The sequence below is a fragment of the Ciconia boyciana genome, chromosome 6 (genome assembly GCF_034638445.1).
Source record: "Ciconia boyciana chromosome 6, ASM3463844v1, whole genome shotgun sequence".
Taxonomy (NCBI): domain Eukaryota; kingdom Metazoa; phylum Chordata; class Aves; order Ciconiiformes; family Ciconiidae; genus Ciconia; species Ciconia boyciana.
In genome coordinates this window covers 58,477,241-58,498,399 of record NC_132939.1, presented here as the reverse complement: position 1 = coordinate 58,498,399, position 21,159 = coordinate 58,477,241, and the positions used below count along the sequence as shown (strand labels likewise).

The 21,159-nt window shown below is 39.2% G+C and overlaps 1 protein-coding gene across 3 annotated transcripts in view; it reads right to left on the bottom strand.

Moving 5' to 3' along the window:
* WDR25 (WD repeat domain 25) overlaps window positions 1-21,159 on the bottom strand; it is a 77,008-nt gene that overhangs the window by 2,212 nt on the left and 53,637 nt on the right. For all 3 annotated transcript variants that reach the window (XM_072865779.1, XM_072865781.1, XM_072865780.1), the window contains 2 exons: window positions 20,385-20,515; window positions 1,868-2,038 (listed from right to left, as the gene is read on the bottom strand). In XM_072865779.1, the coding sequence (XP_072721880.1) occupies window positions 1,868-2,038; window positions 20,385-20,515 (302 nt within the window). The remainder of the gene's footprint in view (window positions 1-1,867; window positions 2,039-20,384; window positions 20,516-21,159) is intronic.

The window sequence follows — 21,159 nt, the reverse complement described above, 5'->3', positions numbered from 1 at the left end:
CTTTCCCCATCCCACTCTTATTTAAAAAATAAAAATAAATAAATAAATAAATAAATAAAGGATCATTATTAGCCTACTAAGTCAGAAGTTCCTTATGACAGTGATTTGCCATGTAGACTGCTGCTGGCTGAAAATTCATAAATATCTGCAGAATTCAATAACACTTGGCTTTACTCTGGTGTTCCTATTTAAGACTGAATTAAGATTACTTTCAAAACTTGGCATGGTGACTGCATCAGAAATCAACTGCTCTTGCAAGGTTTCCACCAGGTCCAAACCTCTTCTAGTTTCAACCTAACCTAAAGACATAGTGCTGAATTTTGATGCCATTAATACAAATTAAGAGAGCTTTGGCTGTAGGATGCATCTGTATGTGAAGGACACCAGGCTGACAGTGACCACTGGACACCATGGGCTTTGTGGTAGAGTGGGAAGAACATCAGACTGGTTTTGTTGTGTGGTTTGGAAGTGATGAACTGGGAAGGAAGTTCTGGGTATTGTAAGGTATTGGGCACAGAAACCAAAACAGGGTTAGGCAGTGTGTCTGGTTAGGAGTGTGCTCCGTGGCAGAGCACTGCATGCTTCTGGGGAGAAACTGGGTCTAACAGTAAGAGATCAGAAAGCACAAGGCAATCTGCAGGAGCACTGTGCTGTTATGCTGGGTATACTATAGTAATGGGTTATTTTAGAGCTCTTAACTATTAATTTTTTAATGCAGACAAGCAATAGATCAAGTCCTCTGGGATCTCATCTGTTTGGAGAGCTCAGGGGTTCTCTCCCACCTTGAAGGGTTCAAAGGTGAAATTCAGAAAAGTGAAGCAGAGTTTCCAAAATCACCACCAAGTTTTGTTTATTCACAGTGCAGAAAAGGGGGAAAACAGTCCATTTCAGAGATGCTGTAGACATGAGAAGGTAGCCTGTGGTGGGATTTTTGTTGGTTTGTTTGGCGGGGATAAGGAGAAAAGAGTTGTTTGTTTGTTTTTCACTCCTTGATACCAAACCTCACTGGTCGGTACTTTACATATTCACAGCTTTTTTTTTTTTTTTCCTATTGCCTATCCAAGACGTTGATAGATCCAATATTGGACAAAGACATAACTGTGGAAATTAAACATGAAACAATCCCATTAGATCATCAACTACATGTCCTCGTCAGTAGAGAACTGTTCATTTCAGCCAAAAAAGCAACTATATACAATCCAATCATATTATATTACATAGGATATTAGACTTGGGTTTTCAAAAAAGACCCAGGGAGTCGGAATTATCTATTAAATTCCTTGGTAATCTCCTTCAAAGCTGTCAGCCTTTCTAGACAATTTAGTCCATTAAATATCTTGCCTGGATAGACTACTGAGAGAAATACTGCACCTGCATTGATAAAAGTAAATTTTGCCTCTGTGATTAAGCCGTACTAGATATATGTATGTATCAGGTTGCTATTACTATGCGAATATTAAACTCAATTTGTCAATAGCCCTCATTGCAGCTGATGAAAAATGCATGAAAAAGTGGGGAAAAGAAACGTGGCCCTATAGCAACTACTGCCATGCACCACTGGCAAGCTAGAATGACACTGCAGTGGCCTTGCCTAAATATAGCTTAGATGTCAGTGAATGAGCACTGAAATGTAAATATTTTTAACACAAGGAGACCTATCAGCCTTTAAGGTCATTTTTTAAGAATAAGTGTTTTTAAAATATAAAAATAAAGAAAGTCCTCAACTTATATTAAGAGCATTTTATACAATGATCTTACAGAATGAGCATCACACAATGATCTTACAGAAAATCAAAAGTTTTTTTTTTACACTGACAAGCATGAAATACTAAATCATGACACAAACAATACTAGTTGTTAATCTTACATGAAAAATCTGATTGGATATTTTTGCAGCGCTTTGGAAGTCCCATGCAATAATGGTACGATCAGCTGAGTCCCGGCTTACTGCATCCGTGCTTGTAAGAAATTCTCTTCCTTCAGGGAGAAAAAGTATATCCAATGTCTGTTGTACTGCGGCTTTGTACACTCTTAACACCTAGTGGATAAAAACATTTGTTATTTTTTGACAGATTAGAAGAACATGATAACCAATGTTTTCTCTCTTTGTATTAATAACTATCTCCAACAAACTATATATTATTTTAAAATGTGAAAAAGTAACTCATTGAAGTACTAGTGTATTAAATAGCTTGTTAAAGTATGTAAAGAGTCCACACACAGGAAAATTAAATGAGATAAAAGAAAGCATCAGTTTGTACAATTTATATATTCTGTTTATATACACATAAGATTCTGTTATAAATTCCCAATTAATTAGAGTTAGATCCAGAAAGAGCTTTAGACAACACAATGTTGTGGAGCTGGGTCTACACAAACTCCCTTCTATTTTATGAACTATTCTAGATTCCCTAGAAGAGGCAAGGGAATCTTTGGCAGCAGGCTGGCCAACTTGGTGAGGTGGGCTTTAAACTGGAGGACTTGGGGGGCAGGGACCAAAGTGGCAACGCTACACCATTGCAACCAACTGGGGAATAAGCCAGGCCAACCAGAGCAGTGACAAATGTTCCTTACCTCCCTCCCAAGATGAGAACCAGAAGACCAACCACCTCAAGTGTATGTATACCAATGCATGCAGCCTGGGGAACAAACAGGAGGAACTGGAGCTCCGCACCCAGTCAGAAAGTTATGATATCATAGGAATAACTGAAACATGGTGGGACAACTCACATGACTGGAGGATCACGATGGATGCCTGTAGACTGTTTTGTAACAACAGGCAGGGAAGAAGAGGAGGAGGAGTCACACTCTCTGTTAAGGAGAACCTTGAATGTATAAAAGTCAAATATGGCGATTGTGGAAGCCCTGTCGAATGCCTCTGGGTCAATATCAGAGGGGTCATCTCCAAGGGGGATCTTACAGTAGGCATCTGCTGCCGACCTCCAAACCAAGACGATAAGGCAAAAAAAGCAATATTTGGGTTGCTTAAGTAAGCTTCGGGTCAACAGAACCTGGTTCTTATGGGTGACTTCAACTACCCAGACATTTGTTGGAAGAACAATACAGCAGTTCACGTCATCCATCAAGTTCGTGGAATGCGTAGAGGACTGCTTCCTCATACAAATGTTAGATGTACCAACCAGGTATGAGGCACTGCTGGACTTGCTATTCACAAACCAAGAAAACCTGCTTTATAATATCTCAGTTAGTGATAGTCTTGGCTGCAGTGATCTCAATATTGTGGAGTTTGGGATCCTGCTGAGCACGCTGAAGGTTAGTACTAGGACAAAGGTTCTAGATTTTAGAAGAGCAAACTTCAGCTCGCTCAGAGCTCAGTTGGGAGGGATTCCATGGGAAGCTTCCATGGAGGACAAAGGAGCTAGTGAGTGCTGGGAGTTTTTCAAGAACACTCTCCTGGAGGCACAAAAACAGTTCATCCCCTTTAAAGGTAAGGGAAGTAGGCGGAGTGAGAGACCACCTTGGCTTAACTGCAAGCTTCTGAGTCTGCTCAAAACCAAGAGAGAAGCATATGAGAGATGGAAAAGCAGCTGAATACCCATTGAGAACTACAAGGGCATTGCCAGGGCGTGCGGAGATGCAGTTAGAAAAGCAAAAGCTCAAATTGAAATTGGCCAGAGATGTCAAAAACTACAAGAAAGGGTTCTTCAGGTACATAAACAACAAGCAGAAACAGAAGGAAAATATTGGCACACTGTTAAACAGGAGAGGTGAATCAGTCACCAACAATGCTGAAAAGGCAGAGGTTCTCAACAATTTATTCACCTCAGTCTTTACCAGCACTGTTGGGCCCCAGGCCTTTGGAACAAAAATCCAGGTTGATGCAAACACAGACCCACCATCAGTGAAGAAAGAGTTGGTATGTGAACTATTACAGGAGCTTGATCCCTACAAATTGATGGGCCCTGACAATATCCACCCGAGGGTGTTAAGAGAGCTGGCTGACGTCGCAAGGCTGCTCTCCATAATCTTTGAGAAGTCATGGAGACCGGGGGACGTCCCAGAAGACTGGAAGAAGGCTAATGTCACTCCCATCTACAAGGGCTTAAAGGAGGATCCAGGAAATTATAGACCCATCAGTCTTAATTCAGTCCCTGGGAAAGTTGTGGAACGAATCCTCCTGGGGGCTATTACAAGCCAAACGAAGCATATGATTGGGAAAAGCTAGCATGGATTCGCCAAGGGCAAATCGTGCTTGACAAACGTAATTGCCTTCTACAACAAAGTAACCTGCTCAGTTGATGTGGGGCGAGCAGTGGACATTGTCTACCTGGATTTCTCCAAGGCTTTTGATATGGTTTCCAACAACCTCCTCCTTGAGAAACTGATACGTTATGGTCTAGAGAAGTGGTCCGTGCGGTGGGTGGGGAACTGGCTGACAGGCCATACCCAGAGGGTGGTGGTAAATAGCTCCTTTTCAAACTGGCAAACTGTCACAAGTGGGGTCCCCCAGGGATTGATATTGGGCCCAACGCTGTTTAATATCTTCATAAGCGATCTAGATCATGGGATCAAGTGTACCCTGATGAATTTTGCTGATGATACCAAACTGAGTGGGGAAGTGGACACTTTGGAAGGGAGAGCCACCCTGCAGGAAGACCTGGATAGGCTGGAAGAGTGGGCTTACAAGAACCTTATGAAGTTCAACAAGGACAAATGTAAGGTCTTGCACCTGGGAAAACAATCCAGGAGTGCAGCACAGGCTGGGATCTACCCGGCTGGGGAGCAGCTCTGTGGAAAGGGACCTGGAGGTCCTGGTGGACAACAAGCTCAATATGAGTGAACAGTGTGCTGCTGCGGCAAAGCAAGCCAACAGGATGCTGGGTGCATCAACAAGAACATCAGCAGCAGAGATAAAGAACTCATTATCCCACTCTACTCAGCGCTTCTCAGGCCACACCTGGAATACTGTGTTCAGTTTTGGTCCCTGCTCTACAAAAAAGATGTGGACAGGCTGGAGAGGGTCCAGAGAAGGGCCATGAAGATGATCAAAGGACTGGGAAGCCTGCCATGTGAGGAAAGGCTGAGAGAACTGGGTTTGTTCAGCCTTGAGAAAAGAAGGGTTAGGGGAGGCCTTATGACCATGTTCCAGTATTTAAAGGGTGGCTACAAAGAAGGTGGAGACTCCCTTTTTACAAGGAGTCACATGGAAAAGATGAGGGGTAATGGGTACAAGTTATTCCTGGGGAGATTCTGATTGGACACAGGAGGAAAATTTTTCACAATGAGAACAATCAGCTATTGGAATAATCTCCCCAGGGAAGTGGTGGATTCCCCAGCATTGGACACTTTTAATATTTGGCTGGACAGGGCGCTGGGCCGTCTTGTCAAGACCATGCTTTTGCCATGAAAGGTTGGACCAGATGATCCTTGAGTCCCTTCCAACCTGGTATTCTATGATTCTATGATTGAACTCAGAGCACTCTGAGGATCAGTCTGAGGATCTCTCCTTCCTCCTTCCAGGAAACTTCAGAAGTGTAAGGTTTTGGTCTTTTTGTTCTCAAAATCTTCAGCTAGTTATAGAGTCAGGGAAAGGAAAGTAATTAGGTTAGTGGGGATTTGGGGCTTACAAGTATGAAAAGGACATGGCAGGAAGAGAATATTCTCGTTGATCATTCTGGACTTAGTTACAAATCACTGTTTATGACTAGGGATGAGTAAACTTGATGATTCAAAGCTCTCCCGGTCCCATGCTGCTGTGTGTCATTGCTTAATTTGCAAGTGGTGAGACCCTGCTGTCAGGACTGTATGGGAAGGGATCAAAGCATGCATTCTCAGTCAGAAACTGCCTACGAGGCCAACGTGGACACGCTCAGCAGAAGGGTACACCATTCACCCTGCAGAAGATACCTCAATCCCATTAAGGACTCGGTCTGACACCCTGTCCTGAAAAAAGAAACTCAAGAGTTTGCTCTTTTAAAGTGCTGCCAGAGAGGGAGGGATGGAGGTGACAGGAGCACTGCCGTCAAACAGTTCAGTGCTTTAAGGACTCAGCCAGGATCCTTCCTTGGTCTACGGGGATTCAATCCCACACCTCCCACCTCATCTGTCTACCGACTGTCCTAGCAAGAGGCAGTCTCTGCTGCTTCTGCTGAAGCAGAGGCTTTTTCTGTCACTCTGCTGAAAATGCAGGGCAGCAGGGAAAGAAAGAGTCATCAATACTTCAAAGCACGTTTGGGCTCAAGAGTAAATAATGTGGCTCATCCACTAGTTCCCATCATGTAATTAATGCACCTGAACAATCTCTAAAGAAGTTTGTGATGTCAAAGGAAATAGCAAAGTTCCCAAATCTTCTTCCCAAATCAAAACCACCAAAGTTCCCAAATCTAGATCCTCTTTCAGGACTTATACCAAACTGGGTTGGATCCATGCAGAAATGGGTCCTCAGCCACAGGATTCTGAGTATTTTATCAGTCTGTGAGTTGGATCTTAAAAAGTAAGAGAGATTTTGAACTATTCTAAGGAATATATGAGCAATTTGAATTCCCTTTCTTTCCACATTTCTTCACAAAATTCTGCATCTATGTTGTCTACTTTGAATTTTGCAAATCAATACTTTTGCTTTCTTTTTGTCTGATTTGCCTCCAGTGAAGAGAAACTTCAAGGCAAGTGGCCAGATCAAAGCAATCCATCTCTCTGAAGATGGTGATCCTTAAAACTGGGACACTGGAAGACTCCTAGTTATTAATACCTAAATCTCTCTCTCTCCCCAAGATAGCTAAAACATAGCAGCCTGCACTTCCAACAGCGTGTTCAGAGGTTAGTCCTTCTTCTAACACCACTAGAAAAACCAACAGAGCAGAGAGAGTGCTTGAAGCATTATATTGAAACAGTTCCCAACTTTGTGAGGCATTTCAGTGCTTACATTATACCTCTAACATAGCACATGACTACTGACTTCAGGGCCCAGACCTTTTACAGATACTGTAAGCACATACATTTTTTAAAAAATAATTTTCAGGTGTTGCAGTGAAATATCCTGGATTATACCTCTGTTTTATACATTAACCAATAAAAGGAAAATCATAAAATCATTTCAAATATCAAACACAACATGAGAACTTCTTGATTTCTTGCCTCAAGCTCAAAAATCTATGACTCTTTGGAAATGTTCAGAACTAGCTGATCCTGCTTTAGGGTAGCGATATACTAGATGATCTCCTGAGGTCCCTTCCAGCTCTTCTCCCTGTGATCTCGGCATGTAGAAGGATGGCAGCAGCAGCTGCTCCAATTGCTTTTCACAGGCTCTGCGAAATGTACAGTTTAGAAACGCGATGTTTGCATTCAGTGAAGAACCTCAGTCATGCAAGCACCCTACACACCCTGTAATAACATCAACAAGATGTAAACCTGCAGATTCAAAAAACTGGCACACTTTTCAGCAATCTGCCTGCATTTTTAAGATAGTGAATACACAAATGTTACTTGCTCTTGTCAGATTTTTCAGCCTAGGAATCTGCATAATATACAAAGCAATTAAACTTTGTAAAGCCAAAAGTGATATTTGCATATTTATAGCCTCCACTTTCTCTATAGAGAAATCACCATGCATAGCTATTTCTTCACAGAATTATAAAAGGAAGTCCGTAGTTCATTAGTAAAGTAGAAAATTAAGCTATTTTGTAGAGCAAATACTAAAAAAAAACCAACCAACCAAACTAAAAAAAACCCACAAAATATAATAGCTGCCTGGAATGAGAAATGGAAAAACCATACAGAAACCTGACACCTGTAGGAACTGCAGGAGAACTGAAATAAAGTTAAATTGAGAGGGGGGGACACAAAAGGCTTTACTAGCCCGACAGACTGAAGGAGGCAGCTACTTAGCAGCAGGCACCTTCACAGAAGTGACAAGTCCCAACCAGAGAGTTGGCAAGATCAGAGCGTGGAGCAGCACAAATGTGTAGAAACAGGGACAGGGAGGCAGAAACAAAGGCTATTTTGTGCTGGGAAATGAAGAAGAACGATATAGAGCAATAAATGATAATAAAGTCCCAAACAGTGAATCACGGTAGTGATTCTTTAATACTTTCTTATTTTAAAGATGAAAAAAACTCAGACATACTGTTTGGGTCTTTGTCTTCTAAAAAAACCCTTGTGAAATGTATGTAGGTACGTATCCATACATACACTGTGACCAGCACTGTTAAGGGGTTAGGGTTTAGGTTTGGGACTTGTTTTTAATAGGTTTTGGAGCAACAGACATCTCTCAGTAAGGAAAAAGAAGAGATTGTGAAGTTGGTAATGTGCACATACTTTTAATTTTTGCTGAAAACCTGTTGGGCTCTTACATAAACTGCCACTATCAATTTAAACATTTTCACTGCTAATCATTAAATATATTTGCTTGTCTGTTATTTAATAGGATATCTAACCAAATTAGCTGTGTATCTTAGCTCTGCAACAGGAAACTGTCTTTATAAAAATTAGTCCAAAATACCACCTTTTTCTATATGTTTGATGCATACCTCAGAAAAACTATCTGTGTAATCTTCAAATCACATAGTAAGAACTGACTCAGAGAACAATAAATTAACACTTTGAGTAGCAGCTGGGAACTTGATATACCTAGTATTTAAATTCCGCCATAAAGATAGCTTTCAAAAATAACTAATTGCAACACCCCTGCTCAGAAAAGTACTCATAATTAAACCTGCTTTGTTCTACCTTAGACAATTAATTCATGACATGCCTGAGGAACTTGCCTGGGGAAAGCACCAGTTTCCCTACCCTGCTGGCTTTAGTTTGTTAATAACAGCTTTTGCTCTTTTTCTATTTGCAGATTTATCACCCATAAGCATTGGAAAACCACAGTCCACTTATTCAATCTAAGCATTTTCTGGACATAAAAGAAATCATTTCAAAGGAAGGCCTAATAGTTTCTGGTGTCAACACAATCCAACATAATAATAAAGCTTCTTCACTAAGGCAAGAGTTCATGGCTGCAGGCATTCAACAAGAAAGGTAATTTAAGCAAATTAAATCAGTTTCAAACAGATTCTTATGTTTCTGGTGATTTGAAAAGCACGCTGTGATGCTGAATTCAAGGTATGTATTTCAGATGGGTGTTCCATAATACTTCTCTGCGTAAAGCACATGCAATGACAGGTATTTTGTTTGTCAAGAAAACTCAAAGTCTCCACACAAGTAATTCAGAAGCTGCTGTTCGCCCCAGCTCTGTGCTGGTCACCTGTAACCTATGTGCACTGCACTTTCCTAAAATTCCCTCAAGCTTTATGCAAGCAATGAGAAAGAAATGTGCTTTTATAGTCATTGCCCTGAGCATCAGGAGATGAGGTCTCAAAACAAATCTAATAGGACTACAGGCAATCTGGATGGTCATGGAAAAAACCCTTAATCAGTCAGTGCCATGGCTTCCAACCTGTAAAAATGTCCATATTTTTTCTTCCACTTCTTGTCCTACCCTTTTAGATTGAGTGCTTTGGCATGAAACTGCCTCTTCCTACTGGCATGTTGGGTAATTAATGCAATGGGGGACTGATTTAAGTTTCCTCTGTGAAACAGTACTACACAATTAATAGTAAAAAAAAGGTGCATTTTAACTTAAAAGAAAGCTTATTTTGCACAAAATATAAGCTTTTTTATCTACTGCAGTGCAAGTCATTTGTGTTGATCTATTCTATAGAGTAAGGTGTTGAGGCAGAGGACTACTATTTGCTTTTTAGCTACATGTTCACAACAAAACCACAACCACATGACAAATCCAATTTATGTCTCTGATCTCCATCTAAAAACTACAATAGCAATTTTAATCAAAACACATGACAATATCATAGACAAGAAGATCAAGCATGCTACAGCCTTATGTTCTTTTAAAGTCTTTTAACATGACTGCTGTATTTCTCTTTATGTAATTGAAAAAAATTATTTTGCTTTTCTATTTACATTTTTTCCTGTTTGTAACTGCTCTGTTTTCAGACACAGCTCAAGATTATCAAGGGGTCTTGAGAATAATTAAAAGGAAAGGGACACTGATTAAAATGAAGAAGTGGTTGAGCTTAATCTGGTACTGATCTATAAGACTTTAGGTATGAACAATGTACACTGCTTTTTTTAAAGTCACTTTCAGATTGCTTGAGAAGGCACAAGAATCTTGTGATGGAAAGTGTCAACCATTTATTAGAAAAAAAAATATTTTCCCATCAGATATTTAAAATTGTCTTCCCATCTCAAATAGGATAAGTGAAATCTGTATATAGGAAACAGACAAGGAACATCTGAGATACAGAATGGTTTTTCTATGAGGAGCAATAATCAAGGACTTTTCAGTACAGAAATGAGATGACCAAGAGGAATTTGAAAGAATCGGAAATAAAGTCTGGGCAGCATGGAGAAGGTGAACAGTTTCTTCCATTACAAGAATTTAGACTCCAAACTAGCAGAAGGAAGCTTCAAAACACACAGAATGAGATGCTTCTTCACACAACACATATTTAAATTGAATTCCTTGCTACAGGATGTTGCAGGCATACAAAGAATCAAGAACAACCAATTCCACAGCATGAAACTTCAGAGAGCCATGAAAGACAGACACTATTTGTAGTGCAGCAAGTCTCCACACTGTAAGTTAGAAAGGCCTGGGTAAGAATTGCTGGGAATTGTGATAAAGAATTCTGCTGTGCTTTCATATTCTTGTTTTTTTTTAAAGCATACTGGTTGCTGCTGGGGGTGTAAAATTTGTCTAGAAATGGGCTGAAGCTGGAACGGCTATTCCCTGACAGCTTCTCACTCAAATACTCATGCGCCGGAAGGAGGCACGTTTTGTTCCTGGCCCATTTCAGTCTCTCCAGGAGCAGTTGCTCCAGGAGATATTGTATGCACAGACAGGTCTACAATTCTCATCTGCGATACCACCTTATGAGGTTTCCAAATAAGCACAGCAGGATGGCTTATGTATGTGATACAGCCACATAAAATGTGCCTTCACACTCAGAAAGGATCCCTGAATGTTATCATTTAAAAACAAATGCCATTACGCAAGTACAAATGTACCCCCACCATATGTCTTTGAACTTTTTGACCATAAATTCAGTAAAGATTTCTCTGACTGTGAGAAGAATAACTTTAGTTTTCTAAAGCACTAAATAAATCATCTTATTTTAATTACATTGTTCTTCCTAATACCACCAGTGCATGACAATGTATTGGCTGTTTCTATAGAAACTAGAAGAGCAAGTAGCTCCACCAATTTCTACAGCCTTTTTTCATATTTATATGCTATCCAGAGACAAATTCATTAGGTCTCCTAAATACATGCTACTTAAAATAACTGCATCTCATCTGAAAGAAATTGCAAAGGAATGTTTCCAAGGAAACAAATGCACTGCACTCGCACTCTAAATTTATTAATTTTTTTAACTGTGCTTTAATGACTTAGGCTTATTTCTTTATAAATTCAAGTATGGAGAAATAGCTCAACAACATAAAGAGCATCTCTTTCATTTTTTCTTTTTAAGCATAACGCTATAGATGATAGTTGCAATTTTGTAGCTAAACAATGTTCAATCCAGACTAATAAACCAAGATAGGGAAACCGCCCCCTGTTGTTACTCTGCCTCGGCCTCTGTTAATAATAAAAATTCTGCAGTGCATTTCTAGACTAATTTTAAAAGTTCAAAATAACTGCTTCCACCAGTTTTCTAGTTAATTTGTTCTATAGCTTATAAGACCTCAGTTTCAAAAATGGGAATTTTGTGTAAATCTTCAAATCTAAGTTTTCCTTAAATTTGCCTATCACTCCAACAGATTGACTTTGTATTAATCTGTTTTGAAACCTTCCTTATGTCCTGACAAAATTTTGTTATTAATCCCAAAAGGCTGGCCCTTTGTATTCATTTGTACTCTTCCCATTTCTAATAAGTCATTGCTATTTTTCCTGCATGATATTCTATTCCTTTTTATATATATATTGTGTTTCTGTAACAAACATTTTTCAAAAATAAAATAATAAATGTTGTCTCCATTTGGAGCTGTGCCTGAAGCACTTCACTAAATTCCTCCCAGTCTGTTTCCTTTCTTGAGATCTCACCTTTAGCTAGTTTTCTCATTTTACAATACCAAGGTTAGTCCCTGCCTTCTCCAGCATCTCTAATTGCTCTGTCAAAGTCCAAAATCGTAGTGACATCAAGTAAGCTACACACAATCAACCTTCGCTTAACCCCTATAATTTATTTTTTTTATAATTTAATTTATTCCTATATCTGTAACTAATCTTTCCTTCAAAGTCTGTTCTGTGGCTGTATCAGGTCATACTACTGGGTCTCCACTACCTGGTGCCCTTCTCCTTCCCTCCTTGTTTAACATAAGCAGTGGATTTGCATTTATGGAGGTCTAAGAGCTTCAAATTTTGCTTAAAGATCAGAGCCACAGCCCTGTCGCCTTCCACTTATTCCCTCTCCAGATTACTACATGGTGCTTCATCAGGACTTGCTGTTCTGACAGCTACAGCAGATAGCTCTTGCCAAAGCTCCAATGGGCCTCAGTGGTTTATGAGACGGAACACATGAACATCAACAGACAAGAGATCAAAAACAGAGTACATCCAACAGCTGAATAAATTATTCCTCTATTTTTAACAGAGTCCAAAAAAATGTTAGTGATCTCCCTACCTTTAGAGTTCCTTGCATTTCTGTATGCACATGATAAAGAACCAGTTCCTGAATGCTTACAAAATGTTAAGAGTTCCATCAATCAAAGCAGAATGTAAATAAAAGGTAAAATATGCAAAACTCAAAAATAACTATATGGATACATTTAGAAAATTTAAATGAATACATTCAGATGCAAGTTCTTGAGTGCTGTATGTCCTTCGGCAGAGCTAACAGCATCCCTACTTTACACTATGCAAACCTTGCTGACAAGTGTAAGTAAAGCTTTTCAATTCAGTTTGACAATTCACTCATGATATAAGGAACTTTAGCTCTTTTAAAAGTATTATCAGTACAAGACAGTTACAGTTGTAGTCTTGTTCTGATATTACATCTGAGTAATCTTAGAAACCCAAATTAAAAAGAAAAAAATTATCTGTGGTCATATTTTCTTTTGTGAACACAATAAAGTCCTTATTGCCAGCTAAAGGATACAAGTCTTGACCCTTTGTTCTCTTTGGTATTTCAAGGAATATTAAAATTTCAGGTAGAATAAGTGGTTGGAATATATATCGTCTCCTGTCTGAAAAGCTAACGTAGATCAGCCAAAACGGAGAGTGACACTGTAATTCAACTGGCTTGTGCTGAACATCTTAAGAAATTCTTCCACAGCTTAGAGAAAGGAAGTACTTCTAAAATATATAACTACTTTAAGGTCTCAGTGTTATTGCACAATTCTTTTTACAGGGCATTTTACAGGGTTTCTCTAGGTTCAGCTCTGAGGTCCAAAGATCCCTTGGGGGCTGTTCAATATGATGTTCTCTCCTTGCTCGACACTGTAGAGCTTTTTTTTTTTTTTTTTTTTTAAACATAGCAGCTCACTTCCAAGTTTTCTGGTCTTTTCATAAAGTCTCTATAAACATTCTCCAAATGTTTCATAAATTTAATCAATCTGTTATACAGCAATATAAGATCTCCAGAATAATCTCTTCACCAGAGACACAAAACTGGGTTTAACACAAACAGAAAGACATACCACTATAATAAATCTCTACATGCTAGTCAACTGCCTCTTTTATTCTTTTTTTTTTCAGGCTTTGATTACTTGTCTCTGTAATTTTGAGATGCCTATATACTCTACATTTCACTGAGCAGTTAAACTGTTCCATCCATTCATTTCTCTGAAGTATATTGCTTAGCTTTATCTTGAAGATTTTAACTCCCTTATTGTTCTTTCATTCTTTATCTTGCTCAGTACCCAATGCTACATTTGAAATCATTTTGCCTATTTGCTCAACAGAACAGGGATAGCAATAAATGTCTTTCAACATTCCTCCTTGTTTTTTTTTTTATATCTGCCTTTCTGATTAATAGCTTACTGCACATTTCTCAAGGTTTTAGTAGCTGAAAGGCTGCCTCAAACCTATCTTCATACATTTTCTCTGGGGCTTAGAAATCCAATTTTTATACCACATTCAATTCATGAATAAATATTAGTAATTTATGCTCATAAATTTATGCTCCTGTTAAAAATTAGTTGCCCATCAAAATCAAAGCGAGATTTCAGAAGTACTAATTTGGAAGAATACCACTATCAGCTATCTATGTCATTTTCCATCAGCAGAAAGCACCAATGTGGCACACTGGCATAAAGCAGCCCATTTCAACCACTGCATATGTATGTGTAATTGGACAATATTTTTGTTATTAGTCATTCTCTCTATCTCTGTGGTGCTTAATGCTTTGCTCTGAATTTCCACGAAAAATTCCCTCATTTCCTGATATACAATTATCATTTTGCCTCACATAGTTAAGTTTAAGATGTGCAAGCAGATAGCCTGTTAAAACACAGGAGTACATCCTAAAGAATGACCTCTGCAATTGAATTACCAGCGAATGCTGAAATTGAGTTTTCAGCGTGCAATGAATAACAAGATTCAAGGTCTTGATTTAGGGTGCTCACTCTATTGACAAAATATGCTGCAAAGCCTGAAAAGGCTATCAAGAGTATGATGATGGGAACAAAAAGAATCATTAGTTTACCCACACATGATTCCAAGCTGAATGACAGGTTAACACACTTGAAAGAACAGGAAAAACAGGAAAATCTTGTAAGGAATTAGGATGAAAGCACTTGGAAGATTTTAAGACTGTTTGCATCAAAACTGAAATGAAGTGGCAAGAGGCCTCAGACATGTAGTTCAGTTAAGAGCAAATGGCACTTCTTAGAACAGGACAAATTTCAAAATACTGTCCAGGACAGTTTATCCAATCTTGAATATGGCCTTAACTGTGCAAGATGGAAAAGATAGAAAGCATGCTGGTTTTATCTTGTGAATAAAGATAACAATGTAAGCTAAAAGCAGGAATACCTGAAGAATACCTTGAAATCTCCCAAAGTAGGGAGAAGCAGACATGAGATACTGATGATATTGATGATTCATGCCTAACCAACTGTTGTGGTTTAACCCCAGCCACCAACTAAGCCCCACCCAGCCACTCGCTCACTCCCCCCCAGTGGGATGGGGGAGAGAATTGGAAGGGTTATTAATTAAATAGTGAGAAAACTCATGGGTTGAGATAAAGACAGTTTAATAGGGAAAGCAAAAGCCGCGCACACAAGCAAAGCAAAACAAGGAATTCATTCACTACTTCCCATGGGCAGGCAGGTGTTCAGCCATCTCCAGGAAAGCAGGGCTCCATCACGCCTAACGGTGACTTGGGAAGACAAATGCCATCACTCCGAACGTCCCCCCTTCCTTCTTCTTCCCCCAGCTTTACATGCTGAGCACAATGTCATATGGTATGGGATAGCCCTTTGGTCAGTTGGGGTCAGCTGTCCCAGCTGTGTCCCCTCCCAGCTTCTTGTGCCCCCCCAGCCCACTCGCTGGTGGGGTGGGGTGAGAAGCAGGAAAGGCCTTGACCCTGTGTAAGCACTGCTCAGCAGTAACCAAAACACCTCTGGGTTATCAACACTGTTTCCAGCACAAATCCAAAACACAGCCCCATACTAGCTACTGTGAAGAAAATTAACTCTAGCCCAGCCAAAACCAGCACACCAACATACTGTTCTGTGGCTGAGAGTTTGAAATGTAACTATGTTATTTTGCAGTTATGATGCACAGGTGATACTCGCCATTTTGCAAGAAGAAGCCATAAGCAGTCAAATCAGAGTTTGATATTTTTCCCCTTTTCTCCACTCAGCTGTGACCTTCCACATTCACTCAATACACACACACAGTTCTTCAAATTTTAAAACCGATGCAAAGGTAGGTGTCTAACAGTCTACACCCATCACTGAGCTACAGCTACCTCAGATGGGGAAAAAGAAAAATCACAGGATAATAGAAGCTCTCTCCCCCTTTTGGAAATGTTTCAGAGTAAGAGAGTAAACCACACTTCTGCTTTAGACAATCACAGTACATACAAAATTATGGTTTTCAAATAAGCAAACATGTCAAACAAACAAACAAAAAAAGGATCAATATCTGTTACCAGGCTAAACCCACGCCTTCCACTTTCTAAGGTGATTAGACACTGCTGGTTATTAAAATTAATACTCCTCATGCGCTATTTAATTGCCTAGTTTTCCAACTGATGAAGTTCTACATGAATGTAATTGTTTCCTAATGAACAAAGCAGGTAACAGCTTCTAAAAACTCCCAGAGAGAGCCCAGTACAGGATCTGTACAAAAGAAACAGGCTGGGGTTTTGTTTTACCAAGCCTAAAACCTTTCCTATTTTACCTGTCAGAATATACATTCATTCACTGATTTATTCTCTCAGAAAGTAAATTATTTCCTTGTATAATATGGTGGGATATTTCCCTTATCTCTTCACTAGCATCAGCTTACGGAAATAGAGTTGCACACAATCTTTCTAAGCACTGGAGTGTCTTGCAGGTACAGAGACAAACACTGTGGGCATTCCTCGGTGATCAACAGCTCTTTAAGGCAGGTTCCAAGGCTGGAGCTTCAGCATTGCAAAAACGAGTGTATGGTTAGTCATTGAGATTAAAATGCATTATTCTGCTAGTCTCATTTCTGCTGTATAAAGCATCCTGGCCACAGAACGCGCTGCCTTTTGAGAAATCATGTCATCAGATGGGATCAAAGGATGTCACAGCATGCAATGTTGTGACATATTGCACACAACAGCAATACTCTCAGTCAAAAAGAAAAAAATCATAATGCAACAATCTTGAGTACCGTCTACTTCAGCAACAGTATTAAAAGTGGATAGGGAATGGCCCATGGAAAGACAAATACCTCATTGCATCCATTTGAAAAAGGCACCACACCCAGATCAGTAAGCAAGGAGGCCAAAAACCACAGTTGGGCAGTAAAGCATAAAGATATGATAAAATACTGTTTGAATCTCATAAAGATAATATACTCCCTAATTAGTAGAAAACATGAGGGCTGTTTTAGTCTGAATGTATAGTCAAATTAATAAATTGTTAAGTATTCATGTTCCTCTTCTACATAAATAAAAATGGGTTTTATGGTGTGTGTTTGTCCTCTGGAAAAGAATCATAGATGTTGTCACCCAAAGTGGTCACTACAGGCTCTGCATGCAGACACACACGCAGCTTATATGTCATGCCCTGCAACCTACACAAGGGTGATCCCAAGCATAACTATTGTTTCTTATAACTGTGCAGTGGTAATGTACTGAAAACTGCACATTTCCTCTGCAATTTTGTCAGACGTAGTTTACACAAAAGTTACTATATCAGATCATCTCAAGCCAGGCTACTGGTAGTCAGGATTACAGAAGATATGAATGGGTGGGGTATTAAAATCTACAGTTTATCAGTATGGTTTTGCTCCTTTGCTTTCTTACAATGCCTTTTACAAAGGCCAGTACCTCACAAATTGCACCTTGCCCCTTATCTTTTCATCTTCTACTGCAACCTCCATCTCAACATGTTTGTCTGCTCCTCACTGCAATAATGCCTCATGTAAATTATGCCAGACATATTAATTGACAGTTTGGCTGTGGTTGAGCTGAGGCACCAGAATTTAAAACCTAACAGGAAGGAGCTGCTTTAAGAGATGACACACTCAGTGTCTTCATTGCTAGGAATAAAATACTGCTCGATACCTCGTCTGGTACAACAAGAAAGCACTATTGAAACTCCGAAACTTCAGAAGGGGTAAAAGGACCAAGAACAGCATTTTTCAAGCCATTTGTCACCGTAACACCATTCAAAGATAAAACCAAAATATAGGGATTGGCAGAGATACTGACAATAGGAGAGCATCAGACTCAGGAGATTACGCAGAACTAACTTATCTAGCACAAGCATTAACATCTGTTATTTAGCCCTTTAATTCTACTTGAGTCAATGCAATTTTGCATTGTCCTCAGGTCTTGTCATCACAATCCCTGGTATCAGAATTGCTGCAAAAAAATCTTGTTCAAGCATAATCCTTGAACTGTACATATCCATTGCAAATGAATCTTCTGTTTACTTGAAACTGAAGTGCCTTCTCCACTATCAATATTTGAGATTGTCTCCTACCATACATGAAAGATTTCTAACCACATTCCTCCATAACTGTATCCAACAGTAAGCAACTGTTCCAGACAGGCACATTTTTGCAACATGCCATTTTGGTTGTTTGTTACTATAGAACAGAATCACTTATTTTCCATCTGTAGAGACTGGGCACCTTAGACACACGCAAGCTGGAGGTATTGCCATTTTTGGCATGAACATGCTCATCAATCACAGCTGATTTCAAATCTAGAGAAAAATCATCTTTACAGGATTCTCGGAGATAGTCACTCAAAGACATACATAGGTATAAAATCCATCATAAAGAAACTACAGGGTGTGAAAGAAAGAATGTCTCTGCCTTTGTACACAACTAGACTATCATTTGACTTTGTGTATAACTAAAACATCATTGTTTTGTCACCTACACCTGCCATCTTCTCCTTGACTAGCACCAAATATCTCAAATTTTGACACTACAGTCAACAATCTTTAAGCCTTAAACAGATTATACCATTTAGCTCCTGAAGTACTTTTTAAAGGAAGTTCAGCCTACAATGGCTTCTCTGTTAAAAAGGACAGCTAAGCGTTCAATTACAGACTGCACCTCCTCCCCACAATTAAGGTCTCCTGTTATGAGAATCTCAAGAAAGAACAATTGTATTCCCTACTTCATTTGCACCCTATGAAAGCACTGAACCTGCTGTTCAGGAGAGAAGACTTCTATTAGTCTTCCTTCTCCAGCCCACTGCCAGAAAAAAAGTAATGTTTTTGTTCCACAGTAAATTTACAGGGTAACCTCTGATCACGTGGAACAAACACCCTTTGAACTGGTACTAATTCCTATTTGTGTGATACATATTTTCATGTTCTATAAGTTGCCTACACTAAAGAAAGTATACCAAAATCACTTACTGACAACACGAGAATACTGTACACCAGTGCAAGGCAGGTCGAGGGAGGGAAGAGCTGCTGTGGAAAATCTCATAACTTTTAAAAAAGTTACATAGGTATTCTTTATCATAAGTATTTACAATTTTGGCAATCTAAAACTAAAATCATCTTCCTTCATAGAACTGTGCTTTGAGTATCTCTACATATCCTTATCAAGGAAAACTAGCCATCATACAAGCATGACGGATGGAATAAATCCCATCAGACTTTTTACAAAGGTTTTCATGCTGACACTGTAACTCTGAAACTCACAGTAAATTTTTTTTCAGAGTAGTCTCAGACTTGGCAGCCTTGATATGTACTTAGTAATGTTTTTCTTTTAAGAACCTATTCGTGTGAGGGAAGCCTGTAGTATAGATCCCACACAATTAAATTATTTTCTCAAACGTCAGTGACAAATCCACAGGAACAACTGCAGCACAGGAATTAGATTGTGAATTGCACAATAATACTGTGTTTCTTTAATAGAGCAACTCCCATAACTATTTCTGAGCTCTCCTGTTAGAGCCCCCATACCTGAAACGCATCTGCCTACATCTCTCACCTATTATTCTTAGTACATCAAAGTCAAAGACAAAGTTTGGATAAGCAATCTTATCTTTTTCGGATCTCTTCTGTCACACCCTCTAGAGCAAACAGATGGCTAACTAAGATGAGTAGGATCTACCCACATAGAAATTCAAAGGAAAACAAAGAACTACTCACTTTACAGCCACTGCTGCTCTTTGAGCTGTTCTGCGCATGAGGATATCAGCTTGCCTTATGCTTCCACTGGCAGAGTACAGCTCTGGTCTTACCTGAGCTCTGAATGGCAGCTGGGAGCATGCTGTTCTTCATGGTTCAGCATAAAGTGAAGGCAGAGACTATACATGCCTCTCCGTGGCCCTTCATGAATGTAAAATTACTCCAAGCTTCTACACAAAAGCTACAGGCACACACATCCTGACCCACACGTAACAGCTTGAACAGCGCGTTAGCTGTCCTGCTTCCTAGTACACAACTGCCTTTTTCACAATCCTGAAGTGAGCTATTGGCTTTATTTAATTCCACTATATGTTACTCATATTTACATAAAGCAAAAAAAAAAAAAATCCTATTTTTTGTGTACAGTGTTCCTCTTTGTGCTTCAAAAACATTACAGAGGTTCCTATCAACAAATGGCAACACAATCAACGACAAATACAAACTATTTCAGAATAACATTTCATTGAAAGACCCGTACATCTAGCAGCTTAGTAATGCACAGCACATCCAACCTAGGAAACATTCTAAAAGAGAAAGAGGTAAATGATTTCCATTACCTTAGAAGTCCTTATATCCCAAGCTTTAACTTCTGGGCTGAACCCTCCACAAATGAAAATATTTGACTCTGTAGGGTGGAACTTCAGCGCACTGATCCTAAATTCATTTTTGCTGCTAAATATCTGCTTCCCTAAAATAAAGTGAGAAGCAGAGATTAAAATTTGAGCAGAAAATGAAATATGTTATTCATTTCAACCTACTTTCAAAAATGCCAAGGTTGTCAAAGACTAATATGTTTATATTAACACATTTCAAGTATCTGGGGCTACTCTGATTTACTGACAATACAAGACTCAACTCACTAATTTCTATCCACGTGAAATTGCTCCTGCTCATGGGTCTCTGCACCACTGACTGTGTCCTACTGAAAGGAGAGAACAAGTGGTTTCACACACTAAGGAGAGGAGGTCCACCGAGGTCCCAGTTCAGTCGACATGCAGGACTAAATCTACAAATCTAATGGTTGAATGTTTCCCTACAGAGAGCCATAGTCTTTCTTTCAGTGCGATAAAAATAACTAGAAAAAATACTGGCTGTGCAGAAATACCACGTCCCAAACTATACTACAACTCTTGAGTTGTTTACTTATATTTCTGTGAAGGTAGGAGTGAAACTTCATCTTGAAAGTAGGAAATAAGGCAATAGCTGTTCCCATGGATACACTGTTCTCAACATTTAATTATGTACACTAATCTCCACAGGATCCTGTGGTTAGCATCAATTGGATTCTCGACACTTTTGAAGGCAACAGAATTCAGCTAGGTTAATTTATAG